Source organism: Sceloporus undulatus, chromosome 6 (genome assembly GCF_019175285.1).
Source record: "Sceloporus undulatus isolate JIND9_A2432 ecotype Alabama chromosome 6, SceUnd_v1.1, whole genome shotgun sequence".
NCBI classification, from domain to species: domain Eukaryota; kingdom Metazoa; phylum Chordata; class Lepidosauria; order Squamata; family Phrynosomatidae; genus Sceloporus; species Sceloporus undulatus.
The window spans coordinates 102,630,808-102,649,092 of record NC_056527.1 but is presented as its reverse complement, the minus strand read 5'-3'; the positions used below and the strand labels follow the sequence as shown (position 1 = coordinate 102,649,092).

The following is an 18,285-nucleotide window of genomic DNA, read 5'->3' as shown; positions in this document are numbered from 1 at the left end:
TGCCCAGCTCAAGTGATCCAAGCTTGACAGGGGCCTGGAGGGGACCTATGGGGGTCTTTCTTCCCCTTGCCATGCCTCTTGCCATGCCTCTCCTACTTGCAGTTGCAATAACAATGAATTGATTTTTTAAATCAATTTAATTTTTTAAAAAGCTATCGTTCCCAAGCTGGGCTGCCAGGGCTGCCACTGACGACACTGACGATGCATAGATGATTGGCATTCATTTTGAATCTGCACGAACCCATAGGGATGGCAATCATGCCAAAAAAGAAGTGATTACAGAAGAGATCCACTTTCATAGTGGGAACGACGAACTTTTTCAAAGCGCTTTACCAACACGGAGTGAAAGCAAATCCCAAACCAGTTTAAATGTAAGTGGGAATGAGCCCTGGGAAAACCAATTTGTGCTAGCAAGGGAGTTAGAAGGCACCTGATATTTGGCAGTCATATGGTGTTAGTCTCTCTCTTTCCTCCTTCCTCTTGCTTTTCCCAAGCAGCCTGTTTTTTGGGGATTGATGGGCCCGAAACAGCTTAAAAGGGCTGCATTCTTTCCAACTTGAATTCTGGCCCCAGCAGGTACTTCCACCCCCCTTTTTTTTTTAAGCTGAAAGCCTCAGTATTTTGGCTGAATTTTTTATTTTTTGGATGGGAACCAGTGGAGGATGGAGGCAACTTGGGGGTCCCACAGACCTCATGGGACCTCCTTCCCAAAGGGCTGCATAATGCCCAACTGTGGTTTAAATGGAATGGAGTGTCATCAGATGTGAAATACAAAACTAAAAGGAAGTATAGAATTCTTCCTCCCATCTCATTGTGTTGTAACAAAAACAATACAATGCATTAGGAGTATGCATCAGAGAAGACCAGAAAATATTTCCAAAGTACTTCTTCAGAGGTAGTGCTAAAAAAAGATTGAAATGGTGTTTCAATTGCCAGTTTGTTAGGATGCTGTTCCAGCTGCCCATTTGGGTCAGCATTTATGTGATTCTGTGTGTGGACTGAACTGGTAGAAAGGGAAGTTCATTGACTGAACATATATGTAAAAGGCAATAGTGGTAAAGCATTTACAAATCTAACAATGTATTGATGATATAAAAACAATGTGTATAAAGTCACATTCACTATGTATCAAGATACACAATCACTTTGTGTCTGAAACAGTACTACTTTTCACAGACTGAATCAAAGTAATTCAAATAAATAGCATTTATCATATAGTCCAAATCTTGAATTTATTCACAGCTTCATGATACAATATTTTAAAAGGCCTGAGAAATTTTTCTTTGGGTGCTTCCAGATGAGGGATTTATTACTCAATCAGCCTGCCTCATTGACAAAATTTTACAAGGGTTGTCCAGATGATGTTCTCTTCCATGTGTAACTGCTCCGAGTTTTGCAAGTGCTTCTTCCCTCTTTTTCTTTACCAAGGAAAACCTATGAATGACGGAAGGGTGGAAACACTTCACAGTGTCTTTTGACCGGCAGTGCTAGGAGTTGACTATTTTGAATTGAATTATGACACCAAAATTGAATTATGGGTGCTAAACATTGTTTTTCATGTTATCATGTCTTTAGGTTCATGGTTCCTAACCAAAGCCCATTGTTAGACTAGCTTTTTGAGCACCATCCTCTGTTGGAAGTGGGGATCAGAACCATCACACATCACACAAAGAACTGAGAAAGCCTACAGGGAAAGCCGTGGTAGAGTCAGGTATTTAGGGTGACCTGGTTGTTTCTCCTCTTGGTTTGTCTGTCTTGTTCCCATCTTGATGTAAGCTGATACTGTCAAGTTGTATTCACACTATACTACTATGATTCTTCTTTAACTGCAATGGCAACATCTTACGAAATTCTGGGATTTCCAGTGGTGTCATCTGGCTGCGATTTGTAAATAATCCTCCCTAAACTGTAAATCCAAGGATTCTCTTGGATGTTGCCATGACATTTAAAGTGGAACCACAAGTGTATTATGAAAGGGCCCTCAAGGATGTCTTCAATTCCTTTCCCTATCAATTTTCTTGCTGCCACCCCGTTACTATCCAGCAGTAGCACAATATCCCTATTCTTAGATGGTGTTCCTATAATAAAACATACTTATGTTGTTTCTCTTAAGCTGGTCTCTTTGCTTCTTAATTGGACCCTACAATTCACTCTTCATCTTTGAGTGGCAATTCCTGTGGTTGATTGGAGTATGACAGAGCAGTTAAACAACTATCAAATCACTTTTAAACAATTTAAATTAATCAGAAAGGAATAAGGTTCCCAAAAGTCCATCTCTACGTATATTATATAGGGATTTTGTACAATGCCTAGTTGAGTTCAACCTGCACTTTGCATATTTCACACATTTAGCTCGCAGATGGAAGACACAGAGTTGGATATCTCACAAGAGGGCTACTGCAAGAGACACCAAGAGAAGGGTGATGGCGGGTGTGCTGGTCAGTCCATCATCCATTGTTGCTTGGATCCAACCAGCGTAGTAAGTCACTGAAGTGTAAACACCGGGGCGATTGGCCCTGGCACAACCATCCCCCCAGCTTACAACCCCAGCCAGGTTCCAAATTCCATTGAGTTGGCAAACCAAGGGTCCCCCAGAGTCACCCTGTGGAAAGAGGTGGGAGTTAGCACATCATTGCAGGAAATGTTTTGAGGCTCAAACCTTATGAGCTTATTGCTTGGGCAAACAAGATGACTTACCTCTTTCAGCTTCAGTTTTGGAACTGGGATGCCCCTGGATGTTATCATACCTAAATCGCCAACGATCTAAGTGGGATGCCAATTTTAAGTTGGAAACTCCCTGTCTTCAAAAAAGTGCAGGCTGAGCTACCCAGGATGCATCCGGGCAGCCACATCCTATACAGATTAGTGACAATTTAGGTATGATAACTTCTGGGGGCATCCTGGATCCAGAATTGAACCTGGAAGAGGTAAACTGACTTATTTGCCAAGTGATAAGCTCCTTAAGAGGCTGGGTAGAGGAAGGCATTGTTGGAGTCTGGGAGATATTGGTCTGTTGCAGAACAAGAACAGGAAATAGAGGAAGTAAATGCAACAGTGTTGCTGTTGGAAGCTGTATTTCTTGCTATAGCTCTCAGTATTTTTTTTAAATGATCAGATAACATTGCTCTTTTTTCAGAGCCTTCAGGGGCAATTTCCAGCATAACCAGCAACATTTTATTCCCATCAAGGTGTTTTTTTTTTAAAAAAAACCCCACAATATATTGCACCAAAACTCAAACCCAAACAATTAAAACCAGAACCAAATGATTTGTCTAGCTCTACACTTGCAATTCATCCAGGTAAATCAGGCATTTTTCTTCCTCATCATTGGATGGGAGAGGGAGTACCCATTCCCTCACACTAGTATTGTACAGTAATACTATACCATTAAAAAAATCCATGCCCATCCATATTTCCAGTACCAATAGTGAGCAAAGTTACAGAAGAGATCTCATGATTAGCCTGGCTTTTTGCATTAGTGTGCTAGTTACAATTAAATACCTTTCCTCCAAAGCAGTAAGTTGCCCTCACAGTTGCAAGTTCAGAAAGTGACTCCAAACCACTGAATGCTACATGCTGCTGTCTTGTGGTACAAAAGACATTCTGCTCTCACTCACCACATTTTCACAGCAACATCTACAGCAGAGCATGAGCCAGCACTTGAACTATGCCACATCCCTCCCTCATTATTTTGTGAAGTTGTATACACTTGTACTGAAAGTTATAATGTTCCACTAAAGGGCTGGCAGATATGTCATATCAGTGACGTATACAAGTCCAACAAATGCCTTTTTTTTGGGGGGGGGGTAATTGTAGAGGTTGATATTGTCTTCTTTCCTTCACAGTGACCAAAGCCCCTGAACTCACTATTTGCTGTGATAGCGTCATCTTCATGGTTTTTCAGTGGCTGATGGAGAGCTGGGAGTTTTGGAGAAACATCTGGCTGTGACTCAAAACCCGACACAGAACAATTACATTATCTCCCAAGACCCTTGGAGGGCCCTGATGGATCTTGGTGGATAATGTCATCAGTCTGCATCTATGGATACATGTAGATGCCTCTCTAATCTCCTCTACCCCCCACTAGCCACTGAAGAGCTATTGGGATTGGTGGCAGTAGCAATGCTAAGGAACACCATTTATTCCCACTTATGTCTGTATACCCTAAAGGCACCAGATCTTGTCTGATCTTGGAGTCTAAGGAAGGTGAACTCTGGTTAGTACTTGGATGGGAGACTGTCAATGAATACTAGGTGTTCTAGGCTATGTTTCAGAGTAAGGGACAGATAAAACCACCTCTGAATATTCCTTACCATTAAAGTCCTATGGAATTCATCAGGTTGCCTTAAGTCAACAGACAACCACAGCTCACACACATACATTACAACTTTGATATACCTTACCTTACCATATATCTTTGTGCAAAAAAGGGTTTAATTGCTCATAGTACATGATTTATAATGAGTTACTTCGAAGATCTGAGAAGGAGTCCCCTTTTGGACTGTTGGTTCTTCGGAGAAAAGCTAGACCATGACCTTTCTCTGCACATGATGGCCAATGGCCAAATGAACAGAAGGTTATGGAGCAACTTACCCAGCAGGCATCTTTTCCACCTTCGGAGTAACCAGCGCAGATCATGTCAGGCAGGATAGGATTCGTGCCAATTTCAGCTGTTGGGTTTGTGTTATAGAGAGCATTGCATGTGTCTCGGGTTATGAAATCCACCTGCAGTTCCTGAAGAGTCCCTGGAGCCCCCAAATTCACTGTATAAGCAGGGAAATTGGGTATTTATAACATGTGAGTGCAGGCCACTTTGGGTACATCCATATGTTCATAATTCTAGTAACTCTACTGATAGTAAGAGCACTCAATGAGTTGTGGGCTGAGGAAATCTCTCCCATTATCAAGTTCTGGGTAAACTTCTCTTTTTAAATGATTTGAGCATCAGTGGTTTGAGTGTCAGACAAAGATTCTGGAGACCAGAATTTGATTCTCACTCACCCATGAAACCCACTGGTGACCTTGGGCAAGTCACATGCTCTCAGCCTCAGGGGAAGGCAACAGCAAACCTTATGTGAACAAATCTTGCCAGAAAAAACCCATGATAGGTTCGCCTTAGGGACACCATACGATGGAAATTACCTGAACGCACATTACACATCACACACACATTTTCAGGGATTCCTGCTTCCTGACCATTTCATAGAGATTGCTCCTTCCCCACTGCTGCTAGTAGTGAGGAAAAAGCAACCTGTATGTTTGGTGGATGAAATGGAGAGAAAGATTGCTGTGGGAAGGAATGGAGTACTCTTTCTTCCTTCCTCCTTCAGATATCATGGCATCTGCTGACAACCATGTAAACAAGGTAATAAATCCATTCCAGGTTCAGTTTAGTGTAGGGCTTAGCTTGGTTTAGAGTTGCAAAATTTTTTTTAGTTGTTGTTAATAATACTACACATATAAATACTGTAGCATAAAATATTTTAAATAAAAAAAAGAGAGCCAGTGTGGTGTAGTGGTTTGAGCATTGGACTATGATGCTGGAGACCAGGGTTCAATTCCCTCTCAGCCATGGAAATCCATTGGGTAACTCTAGGCATATCACACACTCTCAGCCTCAGAAAAACCCAATGAAGGTTCACCTTAGGGTCACCATAAGTCACAAATGACTTGAAGAGGAGCACACTTAGCCATCCCTCCACTAGTAAATAACACCATATGTAGAGTAATAGAATCATAGAGTTGGAAGACAGCTCAAAGACCATCCAGCCCAACCCCCTGTCATGAAGTAAAATAAAATGTAATCCAGCTGTGCTGAGTTTAACTAAGAAGAACATAACATTTCCCCTCTCATTTCTTACCGTTTTCTTGAGTTTGTCCCCACCCAGTGACCCAGCAGTTTGATTCTGAGGAGAACTGTATGGAGGCATCTGGCAGGCAGACAGGGAGGATGTAGTCAGTGAAATTCACTGGGGAGGTCAGCTGGACTAAAGCAATGTCACCGGGGGAGCCATCATGGCCATTGTAGTCAGGGTGTGAGAAAACCTTTTGCACACTAGAATCCAGCATGTTGGTTGAGGGGTTTGAGAGCTGATAGGCACCCAGTAGAACTTTATATTCACCATCTTCTCTGGAAGAGTGACAATGAGAGCAAAAGGCATGAAAAAATGAAAAATCTTTTCTTCCCACCTTTTCTGGATGTGGAACTTTGAAGTGATGAGATAATTCCTGGATTACACCTTAAATTCATCCCTGATTTGTGTTTTTCGCTTTCATGGATTTGATTATGCATGGATTTGGTTAATTTGTTCTCTCTAGGAATCTCTATGTTCTCCAGAACAACTCTATATTCAAGTTGTGCCAGAGGACCTAGAAAGTCCTAGAGAGAACGATTCTTTGGGGCAATCCTATGGTCAGCTTCCAGCAGATGTTGACCATAGAGTTGCACTGGAGGACTTAGACAGGTGCTCTCTCAGGGGAAAAAAATTGCAGTTTTTTTATTTGTGGTTTTCCCATGTTCATGGGGGGTCCTGTACCCCTAACCTCAGCGATTGTGGAGAGTATGCTGTATATGTCTGGCAACTCATCTTAATACAAAGAAAGTCTTGATGGACTTACAGAACTTGTTTGTACAGAGAAACAGAAGAGAATTTGTAACTGATAGTTGGGATGTACAGCAGGGATTGAACCTTAGGACTGGAGCATGGCTTTGGCATGGCTTCTGGCCTCTTAGGACACATGCATCATTTAAACAGCAGACCTCCAAAATGACCCAAAGCAGCTTCATTTTGGCCTGTCTGTACGGGCCCTTAAGTCTACAAAAGTTCATGCTGCCAAGTTCTTTCTTTTAATTAGTCTCAAAGGTGCTACAAGAACTCTCTACATACTGATTCTACAAACTAACATGGCTATATCTTTGAATTAATGATGTAATGATGTAGGACTAGCACTAACTTTTCCCTAACACTGGTTTTTCCCACTTCAGGCAGCAGGAGAGATTCAGCTGCAGAAACTTATCTTGGATACTCACAGAAAGCAGTGAGCAGCAGAGACCACCCACTGATTGGCTACGAGGGAGCCTCCACAAGCCTGGGCACCATTTATGTAAATGCCGACCTGCCAGGGCCATTCGCCATTGTTAGCTGGTTGCCCTCCGACAATTCGTGGAGAAGTCACTGGCTCCCCACAGGCTGTGAAGAAAGCAGAGGACAGAAAAGACTTGGTTGTGTGAGAGTGGGCCATGATCATCACAGAGCAGAACCGATACAGAGCAAGAGGGCAGGACAACATTTCTCAATGGTAGTTAATTTGCTTGTGAATATTTACAGTAGAATTTTAAAGTAATATTGCCATCAGTTAAAGGCAGTTAGTATTTCTCTGGCAAGTTAATGTTAAGAATAGTCAAAGAATTTGACCCTTCTGATTTCTAATACAAAGCAATCTGATATGCACATCCCATAATGTGCACATCAGAGCACTATACAACTATCCTTTGGATTTTGAACTCTGAATATATTAAGCAGCTTACAGGTGATTTCTGTTTGGAAATACATGTTTTAAGGTAAAATGCATTTGAATTGACTAGTTTGTTGTTCAAAATAAATTTAAACATCGATATTTAACTAGGAATTCCACATCTACATTTTTTGATGCAGGTTAATGCAACCGGGACATTTTAAAACCAGCTGGAAAAGTGGGGTGACAGAGGATTAATCAGAACTGTATCTCCCAAATCAGCACAGTCCTGATTAATCTTTTGTGAGCCCACTTTTCCAGCTGCTTTTAAAATGTCCCAGCTTCTCTTTCCCCCCGGTCCTCAGCTTACTTTATTTGCTATGAACTGTGCAAAGTACAAAATTAGTTTAAACTCAATTCAGTGTGTGTGTGAGAGAGGAGAGGAGGGGCAGAGTTTTGCCCTTCCCTGTAGACTGAAGCAAAATCAATCTGCTGCAGCCACTCCTTGCTTTTATGTTCTTCCTCAGTAATAACGTTTGACATCTTGACCCCAGTCTGATGTTGCTTGACCACTTAAATCCTGGTTGTCATATGTGAAATGTTGGAGGATACATAATGCACAAATTGGACAGCATGGGTTATGAATGACCAGAGATATATTGTGATATAATGTTTCTAAGCCTTGGTCTTAAGATGGAAGGTTGGTGTGAATGATCTTTAGGTTTACACTAGCTCTACAATGTTAGGGGTTTCCACTTTTTATTTATTTATTTTTAAAATCTGTCTCACTTCTGCTTGTGAAATCCTTGTACATACAGTAATATATTTTGGTATTGTCACTTACCTGTTTCTGCACTAACAGCGCCTAGGTAAAAGAAAAAAGGAAGTTATTTCACATAAAAGATACAGGGGGAAAACAATGCAAAACTAGATATATGAATAGGGGGGGGGGGGGAAAGGATCCAGAGGACAGGGTTCTGGCTTATGGAGAAAGTCTCCCACATAGAAGAGGCTGTCCACTTCAGAACAATCACTGTTCTTGTGATCAAATGATGGCAAGGGCAGGGCTAACTAACTCAGTTCTTTTCATGTTGAGATAAATCCTTGTTTGAACACCTGAATAGAACTTGATTGTCTTCCATCCCAATGTCTTTTACTTTTTGAAACGAGCAATCTATGTATACATTTGAGGGTGTGTATGTGTGCAGACTGAATGACATAGTTTTACACTGGTGTTTATCACACTGAGGTTTTTGCAGTTTCTTCCGATGCAACTGCAGGTCCAACAATGCAAATTCACGTGATAATGTGATGTATTTTCTAGGGGGGGGGGGGTGTCATTCCAAGGTGCTTCCTCAGTCAATCCAAAGTGACTCTTCATTTGGGTGAATTTGGTAATAAGCGAATTCACAAAAATTGCTTCTAAGCTCACTTCAATTCCACTCCGAATTGGTCTGGTGTGGAATGCCACTTTGCTTCCATCTTGGTACCCGCCCCCCTAAACTTCCAAGGTCCCATATTTCCCATGATGAGGTGCTGCAATTTTGCTCCATTTGCTTCCGGTACTCCATATGCTTTCATTGCTGCCAAGGGGGAAATGCTGCTGGGGAAAGGGCAGAGAGCTACTGGGGAATGAATGTATTCACGTTTTAATGTGGACAGAGCTGAGGGTGGGCAGTGGGTGCTGGTTTGAATGCAAAAACGGACTCCAGAGCCCATAGAAAGAGTGCTGGATGTTTCAGGGAGGAATGGAGGACTGTCATGGAGGGCATGTTTGGATGATGCTGGGAGGGTTTGGGGGGCTGGCAAGGATGGCACATTCAGATGTTTCAGGGGCAATAAAATAGAAGGGAAAAGGAAACGTGAAGTTGTCATTCATGTGAGGCTAGCATTCATATGAAGCTGGAACCAGGAAGTGGCCCCCTTCTTCACCCCATAAGTGCAAAGGTTCACGATGCATTCAGGCCCCCACTGAGCATGAGCAAGGGTGCCAATTCAAATAGTTGAATCCGCATGGTATGTACTGGTGTGGTAATACAATGTGCACTCACTCCACTTTGATCCTGTAATTACCACAATTTCATTCTTCACCTTTGATAGTTCATCACAAGAATTGCCTTTGATTCAAAGTGACTCTGCTACAGAAGCGCTTCGGTTTAGAGTTCCAGTCTCAGGTGAGATAAACACCACTGATAAGCATTTCCCTTCCTTAGTAAAGCAACAGACATGCTGCGTAACTAGATGTAAAAAACCCCCAAAACTTCAAAATATTGTTATGCAAATCCTGATTCCCTCTAAGTTACAACCTAAAGCAGAGGTGAGTAGAAGTTATGGCAGGATCTACTGATAAACCTGATGTAGAGTAACAAAAGATTTGCTGTAGAAAATCTTAAATTAGGTGGAGTAAATGAGGAACACTTGGCATAACCAAGAATTGACATCAATGTGAGTTCATTTCAGGCACTTAAAATGCATCCCAAGGCTCAGAATATATTCTGAGGCTGCCTGCCCTGTACTTCTGAGTGTGTGCATTGTACTCCTGGCTCTCGTTGGTGGATTTAACAGCTTTAGTAAGAATTTAAAAAATTAAGGAACGATTAAGAAAACGAGACAGACTGCACAGTTATAGTAGTTTAATACTACTTTAAGTGTCATGGCTCCATCACATGGTATCCTGTTGCTTTATGTGCTACTTAGAATTCTAGTGCCAGAGAATTCTAGTTCTGTAGCTCTTGGAGAACACTTGAGAATTCCAAGAAGCTCACCAATTTATTTTTTTGATGTATGTATTTCATTTATATGCTGCCTTTCTCCCACAGTGGGACCCAAGGCAGCTCCCAGGCAGAGTCAATTAAAAAAAAATTCAGAACAAAAATATAAAAACAGTTACAATCACCACATAAAACAGTATGAAATCATTTAAAAGACGTGCAAATGTTTAAAAAGATAAACAAAACATCCCAATAAGAAGCTCCCCTGCTTACACAGTAAAAGCCTGCTTAGACAAAAAGCTCTTTGCCTGCTGTTGAAAGAAAGGGAGGGAATGCCCAGTCTTCCATAGAAGGGCATTCCAAAAGGTGGGAGTAGCTACTCCCATATTTTCCAGGACTCCATAGGATGGAGCCATGACAGTTAAGTGGTACCAAACTGCTGTAGTTCTATAGTGTGGCTACTTCCCAGTCCTGGCCTATAAGTGTTGGATGCTACAATATTGTCCAGTCCAAGCTGCTGTGAGTGTGGTCCATGCCTCGATAGAAGATTGCTGGAGAACCCTGTCATTGCTATTTTTAGTTTTACAGAGAAAAAAAACAACATAAATAAAAAAATGAACTTCAAAATAAAGGTTATGTCCCATCCTCTTCTTTACTTTAATTTTTCTACCACAAACAGAGAAACATTGGTAAATAAAAAAGCCTTGGGTTTTCAATGCAAAAACATCACATCCGCCTGTCCCTAAAGAGTGGTACAGCCACCATTGATATCTAGGATGATGTCACGGACTCCACATGACCATCCAGGTAGCATCAGATGATAGTTGCCCTAGTGGGAAACAGGCCAAGGGTTAGTGAGGTTGATGTTGGTCATGTTGAGTGGCAGATTCTGAGGGTTGTGGCCCCTCCAAAAGTCAGGATCCCAAGCCCAGCTTACTCCAAATCATGACTCTCTCTACTTTGTTTTGGACTTCCTTACTCAAAGATCCTCTTCTACTACCCTCTTCTGTTCCATGAAAGGTATGGGTAAGGTCAGGAACTCTTGCTATCACCAGATATCCCTCACCCTCCCTTGTCTCCCCACACCAGCAATTCACCTTGTAGTATCATGAGCTGCAGCAGCCACACCACCAGCTGAGAAGGTACAATTGTCATGGTCTCCCCTGCTTTAGCTTCCATGATCCTGACCCGAAGTGTACTCGATGTGTTTTTGCTCCCATCAGTTTCAGGTAAAGCCGTTTCACTTCAGCCTCGGTATCTGTGCTATAAAATTTCATAGCAAAGGTAAAAGGGTAGAGTTTGTGTCATTTCCTTCTTCCTGAGTCTTAAGGTGAAGCCTTGAAGTCTCAGCCCTGGACTCTCTAGGCCCTAGCAAAATCCTAAATTCGAGCTGTCTCTCACAATCTGAGATTGTCTAGCCCTTGCCAATTCACTACCCAATCCTAATCTTAATGATGTCAACCTTTCTGGCAGGTTGATTCAAATAGCAGCAAACATACCATAAATATCTAACACAGACATGCTGCGGTTGTCTTTCTTTACTGCCTGAGAAAAAGAAAAATGTCAGCATGCCACGCAGCAGTTAAAAGCAAATCAAGCAGGGTTTTTGATAAAGACATTTTAGTTAATTAATCACCAGAGTTTTGCATGAGTAATCCAACATGTATATGAATACAACTGGGATTTTTTTTTAAATTTAAAAACCCTTTAATTTATAGACTCATTTTTTAGGGAGGTGGAAGATGAACCTGCTTCCCCCTAAAGAACTGCAGTTCTTGATCACACCAAATATGCCTCATAAAGCACTCTGTGCCTAATAGTTAAAGATACATATAATTCCATCCCAGACCCCAAAATGAGGACCAAAACAAACAAATCAGAATTACACAGAGGGAACACATCCAACTCACCACTGGTGGCTCCCATATCAGTTGGGGTTGAAAATACACGCTGGGTGGGTTTTATTCTGTTCTTTAAAGAATCTATCCAACATGCTGCATCTGTTTTGGGCTAGGGTCAGCCTTATAGATAGATCTTTTTGTTGCTGTTGTTAATTGCCCTTGAGTTGTACCTGAATCACAGAAACCCCGTGGATGAGACATCTCCAAGCAACCCTATCCTCCACTTCTCTGCTTAAGTCTTGTAGATTTATGCCCATGATCTCACCAAACTGAGTCTATTCATCTGATGTGCGGTCTCCCTCTTTTACTGCCCTTCATCTTTCCTAGTTTTATTGTCTTTTCTAATGATTCATGCCTTCTCATGATGTGACCAAAGTATAACAGTCTTAATTTGATCATCTTGGCTTCCAGGGAAATTTCTGACTATCTGCTCAAGAACCCACTTGTTTTGTCTTTTTGGTTGTTCATGGTATCCCTAAGTACTCTTCTCCAATACCACATCTCAAAAGAGTTGATTTTCCTCTTGTTCATTTTCTTCACTGTCAATCTCTCACATTTGTACATGGTGATGGGGAATACAATGGCTTTGACAATTCTAACTTTGATGTGCAGTTGTATATCTTTGACTTTAGGAACTTGTCTAATTCTTTCATAGCTGCCCTTCTTATGCCTAGTCTTCTTCTGATTTCTTGACTGCAGCCTCCATTCTGATCAATGTTTGATCCAAGATACTGGAAATCTTTAACTAATTTTATTTCTTCATTCTCTAGGTTGAATGTGTGTAGTTCCTCTGTGATCATCATTATTTGTTTTTTTTAATGTTCAGCACTAAGCCTGCCTTTGCACTTTCATCTTTGACTTTCCTCAGTAATTGTTCTAAATCTGACATGTTTTCCACTAGTAGTATGGTGTCATCTGCATATCTTAGATTGTTGATGTTCCTTGGTCTGAACTAAAACCCATATAGATCCACCAGAGATAGATCCACTTTTTACTTTTGGGAAGTTTCCGAAAGTAAAAAGGAACGGGTTTTGCTGACTTTGCATCCGGATTAATGTTGCGTTATTTCTCATTGACGCAAATGTTGTCTGAAAAACTACCCACCTTTGTGGGTTATTTCTAATTTCTGTTCAGGTTAACTCCAAATGTCGTGTGAAAAACAACCCACCTTTGTGAATCCCCCCTCCCACTTTAAATCAAGTTTCTGCACAGAATCCATCCTCTGTGAGAGATAATAAAGGGGTATGGAGACCATTACTACCATTTTTAGAGGTGTCTTCATCCACAGAAATCAGTCAGATGCAATATGTTCCCCTTCTGCAGGTAAACAATATGACAACCTTGTTTAGTTTGTCTTCTGTGGAGCTGGGCTCCCTGCTCCTCACAATCTTGTCTTCCTACTTTGAGTCCAAAGATACAACTTAGAAATGCTGAGTCTTACTTCTCCCATGCAGTTGTTTACAGCAGTGCTTTTTGATCATTCATATTTGATCAAATATGCTGAACTGCAACTACCATCACCCCACACTTGATATGGATGTTATGGGAATTCTAGTCAAATATATTTGGAGGACAAAAGGTTGGGGAAGGTTAAGGTATGGATCAGGATCATTTCAAGGCATTTTATTGCCTGAAGCAGAGCAGAAAACGATGCCCCCCCCCAAAAAAAAGTGTACATAGGCCTAAATCCTTGTCCTACCTAGAGTAGACCTATTAAATCAATAAGATTTACCTATGTGTGGGCCAACAATTTAGCACTCCATTAAATAGGTTAACTCTCAATAGGTAGGACTCACCTCTAGGATGTAAACCAAAGTAACCAAGGTCTGACAAGTTCTTCTGGCATCCAAGGTAGAAAATCCCACAAGAATCTGTTCATGTCCCTAGCAATAGATATACAATACAACAATTATACATTAATAACTAGCCATTTGCTATCTTTGCTGCCTGATACTGCTGTTTCTCAAGGTAGTAGTCTTTTTATGGGTTAGTAGAAATGACCACTTGGTAAGTGGGCTGGCATACTTTGGCTGTAGAATGGCCAGATGTCAGAGCCCAGTCTAGCATATTTTATGGGTCATCTCTAGTGGGAGAGGAAGATGAAAATTCTCCAGTTATGATGGACTTAGCTTTAGGTCAGAGGAAAAGGCTGGGTTTATTCACATTCACTAGGCCCAGTGTGATGTAGTGGTTTGAGCATTGGACTATGACTCTGGAGAACAAAGTTCCAATCCTGGCTTGGCCATGTAAACCACTGGGTGAACTTGGACAAGTCACACTCTCTCAGCCTCATAGGATGGCAATGGCAAACCCCCTCTGAAGAAACTTGCCAAGAAAACCATGTGATAGGTTCACCTTATGGTCACCCTAAGTCAGAAATGACTTGAAGGCGCACAACAACAACAAAGGGACTAGATGCATTTCCCCATCCTTCTGGCCAGAGAATTCAATTACACATGGAGGGCACTGATCCTTGAAGAATAGCAAGGTTACCAGAATTCTAAAACTATGACCACTCCCCAAAAGCAAACCAGGGACAAAAAAATATCAACAACAGTTTATTTCTATAAGGCACAATGACCATTACAAAATATCACAAACAGCAAGCATACATTTCATGGGACTACAACAGAGATAGGGAAAATCTTAATAGGTCAGTTAGTTGGAGATCAATGGCAAAACAAACAGATGTACCCCCCCCCCCAAAGTAGCTGACACTTGGACACATTGGAACTGCTCTGGCCCAGTTGCTCTAACCACTAGGCACAACTAACCTCTCACAATTTCCACGCTACTCTCTTTTGCATTCCTCCCATCTTACAGCCATAAACATCTGTAGAACTGGTTTCAGGTCTCTTTCTTGGCTTTGCTGCAGTTAGATTGTTTAATATTCAACTTGCAGGTGGATGGTGTTTAACCTTTATACAGAAGAGCAGTAGAGTCCATTGTTTTATGTAGTTGGAGCTCATATGAGATTCAGCACAGGTATTGACCATAACTCTGATTGCATCCCACTGGCCACTCCCTATTCAGTGTTACCAACCTCTCTGCAATGTTGATGGTGGCTCCCCTTTCCTAGCATCTTATGCTAGCCATAGCCTTTTATACCTTGCTCTTTCTGGACTCACCTGAAAAGATTATATTCCATGAAAGGCAGTTAATTCCAGTGACGAAGCGGGAGGAAAACACACTTTGTTATAAAAACTCAAGCTCATTCTCTAGGACGGTTTATGTCTCAATTGCTTACAGTAAACACATTCACTTCCTGGTTTGAACAAAGAAACACTATCTTTTTCATTTTGATGCAAACTGAAATGAGTTGCACTTCATCAGAGATTATCCTTTTTTACTGGAGCAAAAGTAGCATTACAGTTAAAACGGACTTATTACAGTTAAAAGTTTACTACAGCTTGCAAGCATCTCACTAAAGCATGAAAAATACTGCCCACAAATCTCTTTTCCATATGTGGAAAGAGACTCGCATTGTCCAGAAAAAGCACTGAGCATCAGGACCTGTTGTTTTGGTGGTGGTTGTTGTTATGTGCCTTCAAATCAGCTCTGACTTACGATGACCCTATCCTAGGGTTTTCTTCACAAGATTCCAGTCTGCACTATCTGAGAATGACAGCAGCCAAATAAGCATACACTACATCAACTGATATTTGGTGTCAGGATTTTGTTGTTTTTGTTATGGGCCTTCCAGTCTGCTCACACTTATAGAATCATAGATCAGGAGGATATTGGTGAGCTCATCCTTAGGAGTTCTTGGCAAAATTTATTCAGAGGAAGTGTGTCGTTGCCTTCCTCTTAGGCTGTGAAAGTGTGACGCCCAAGGTCATCCAGTGGGTTTCCATAGTTGAGCAGGGATTCAAACCCAGGTCTCCCAGAATCCTAAAGCAGTTGGACACTACTTAACTACCATGACTCAATGCTCAATTCTGGGATTAGTAGTTTTGTGAGATATTTAGACTTCCATGTCAGAGAGCTCTGATACTCTATCTACAAATTCTAGAATCTTATAACATTGAGCCATGGATATTAACATGATGTCAAACTGCTTTATTTCTGCAGTCTGGCAGCAGTCCTCTAGTTAGTGGCTGGTAATGTCACAGAAGTGGTGCCTGATGGGTCATTAAGCATTGGTCACAACTGTTCAGAGCATGTCATCCAAATGAAAAACTACAATTTAGCCTGAAAAATTAGTAAGTCTTTTAAGTCTGAAACTTTTAGCCTGAAAAAGGCTGGCCTGGGCCTGGAGTTGGGGTGTGACATCCACAAAATGTATGTCCTGACTCTGCCACCATGGCAGCATGCATCACTGAGCTCCTCTGGTGCTACATCCACATGACACAGCACCAAAGGAGTGCTGTAAAGCTGCGGTGCCAGTGGCTACGGCGTCCTTTCCAGGGCACAAAAAGGAGTTGCTTTTTGTGGTATCTTTTTGTGCTGTGGAAAGGCTAGATCGAGGTTGTGGCGTGCGGTTGCTGAGGCCCCGATCATGCAAAGATAGAGGTGACTGCAGGCCACCCATTCAGGGGTGGTCTGCACAGCTTCTAAGTGTAACAAATGACGCAAATGAGGTCTTTGGAGGGTCAACAGAAACTGCTCTAAAGTGACCTGCAGCAATGAGAGAGAGCCAACAGTTTTTTTTAAAAAAATATTTTCAGGACAGTGTTGTTACCCTGAGATTCCTCCCCTTGTCTTGATGTCCAGAAAAGTGGGTTCAGGAGCTGAGATCTAGGATCCCCAGATATAAGAAGGGAACCAGTGCATGGAAACTTCCCTCCTCCTTCCAGAAAATCTGCAATGATAGCAGACAAAAACTCCTCCTTGCTCTAGTACACATGAAAAATCTAAGTTTATGTACTTCTGCTGTCCAATACACATAGGCAAACACCCAAGGTAAGTACAATAACATCCAAAATCCACAGAACCTAACACAGCTACTCCTGGATATGTACCCAAGGTAAGCACAGAGTTGGCTGATGTGGGAAGGGGAAGTTTTCTGGGCCACCAATCAAACAGGACTGCCAGTTGTCCCATTAGAATGGAAGGAAGAAGGGGGAAGAATGAGGAGGAGGATGGTGGCAGCTCTTCATCCTCTAGCAGTCTCTTCTGAGAATAAGGTGAGATCAATGCAGAACCCAGCTCTTGATTTCAATATTTATTGGAGCTGAGCAACAATGGTGATGATGGTGGTGGTGAACCAGAAAAACCAGCAGATATTCATTTCCACCTATGCAGAAGCTTGGCTCCAGTGGACATTCATATCACTGTGAATGAACCATGCCACCTTGCCTCATTCTCTCTCAGGAGCACATGAGCAGGGCTGTTACAAGAGTTGCTTCTGCCACTGCCATGTTCATAGAATCATAGGATCGTAGAGTTGGAAGAGACTGCAAGGGCCATCCAGTCCAACTCCCTGCCATGCAGGAACTCTCAATCAAAGCATCCCTGACAGATGGCCATCAAGCCTCTGCTTAAAGACCTCCAAGGAAGGAGACTCCACTACACTCTGAGGGAGTTTGTTCCACTGTTGAACAGCTCTTACTGTCAGGACGTTCCTCCTAATGTTGAGGTGGAATCTCTTTTCCTGGAGCTTGTATCCATTGTTCCGGATTGTGTTCTCTGGAGCAGCAGAAAACAAGCTTGCTCCTTCCTCAGTATGGCATCCCTTGAAATATTTAAACAGAGCTATCATATCACTTAACCTCCTCTTCTCCAGGCTAAACATTCCCAGCTCCCTAAGTCGTGCCTAATAGGGCATGGTTTCCAGGCCCTTCACCATTTTAGTCACCTTCCTTTGGACACACTCCAGTTTCTCAACATCCTTTTTGAATTGTGGTGCCAAAAACTGGGTACAGTATTCCAGGTGGGGCCTGACCAAAGCAGAATAGAGTGGCACTATTATTTCCCTTAATCTAGATGTTGGGGAACATTCAGGCAGAGGCTATGTGTGCATGTGTCTGCATTTGCATGTGCACAGTTGTCAAAGGGTTAAAGTCAGCACACTGGGAAATGCTTAGATGTATGTGTGTCTGACCATGAGCATCCAGCACTGGGAAGGACAAGGCTGATCATGCACAGGCTCCAGCTGATGCTCATAGGCTCAAGGACACTCTGGTGCCTGCGTGCACTAAACCTGGATGATGAAATTTGTGTCTGGATTGCATAGGAGGACACTTTAGAGTGTGGGACAGGAAGTGATTGAGTTTGGG

The 18,285-nt window shown here is 42.0% G+C and overlaps 1 protein-coding gene across 1 annotated transcript in view; it reads right to left on the bottom strand.

The window, feature by feature from the left end:
- Nucleotides 1-2,383: 2,383 nt before the first annotated feature.
- Nucleotides 2,384-18,285, bottom strand: part of LOC121933785 (serine protease 27-like) — a 33,163-nt gene continuing 17,261 nt past the window's right edge. The window contains exons 6-11 of the mRNA XM_042473774.1: nt 11,264-11,349; nt 8,300-8,320; nt 7,031-7,190; nt 5,862-6,130; nt 4,594-4,763; nt 2,384-2,602 (exon numbers count right to left, since the gene is read on the bottom strand). Coding sequence (XP_042329708.1) covers nt 2,384-2,602; nt 4,594-4,763; nt 5,862-6,130; nt 7,031-7,190; nt 8,300-8,320; nt 11,264-11,349 — 925 coding nt within the window. The remainder of the gene's footprint in view (nt 2,603-4,593; nt 4,764-5,861; nt 6,131-7,030; nt 7,191-8,299; nt 8,321-11,263; nt 11,350-18,285) is intronic.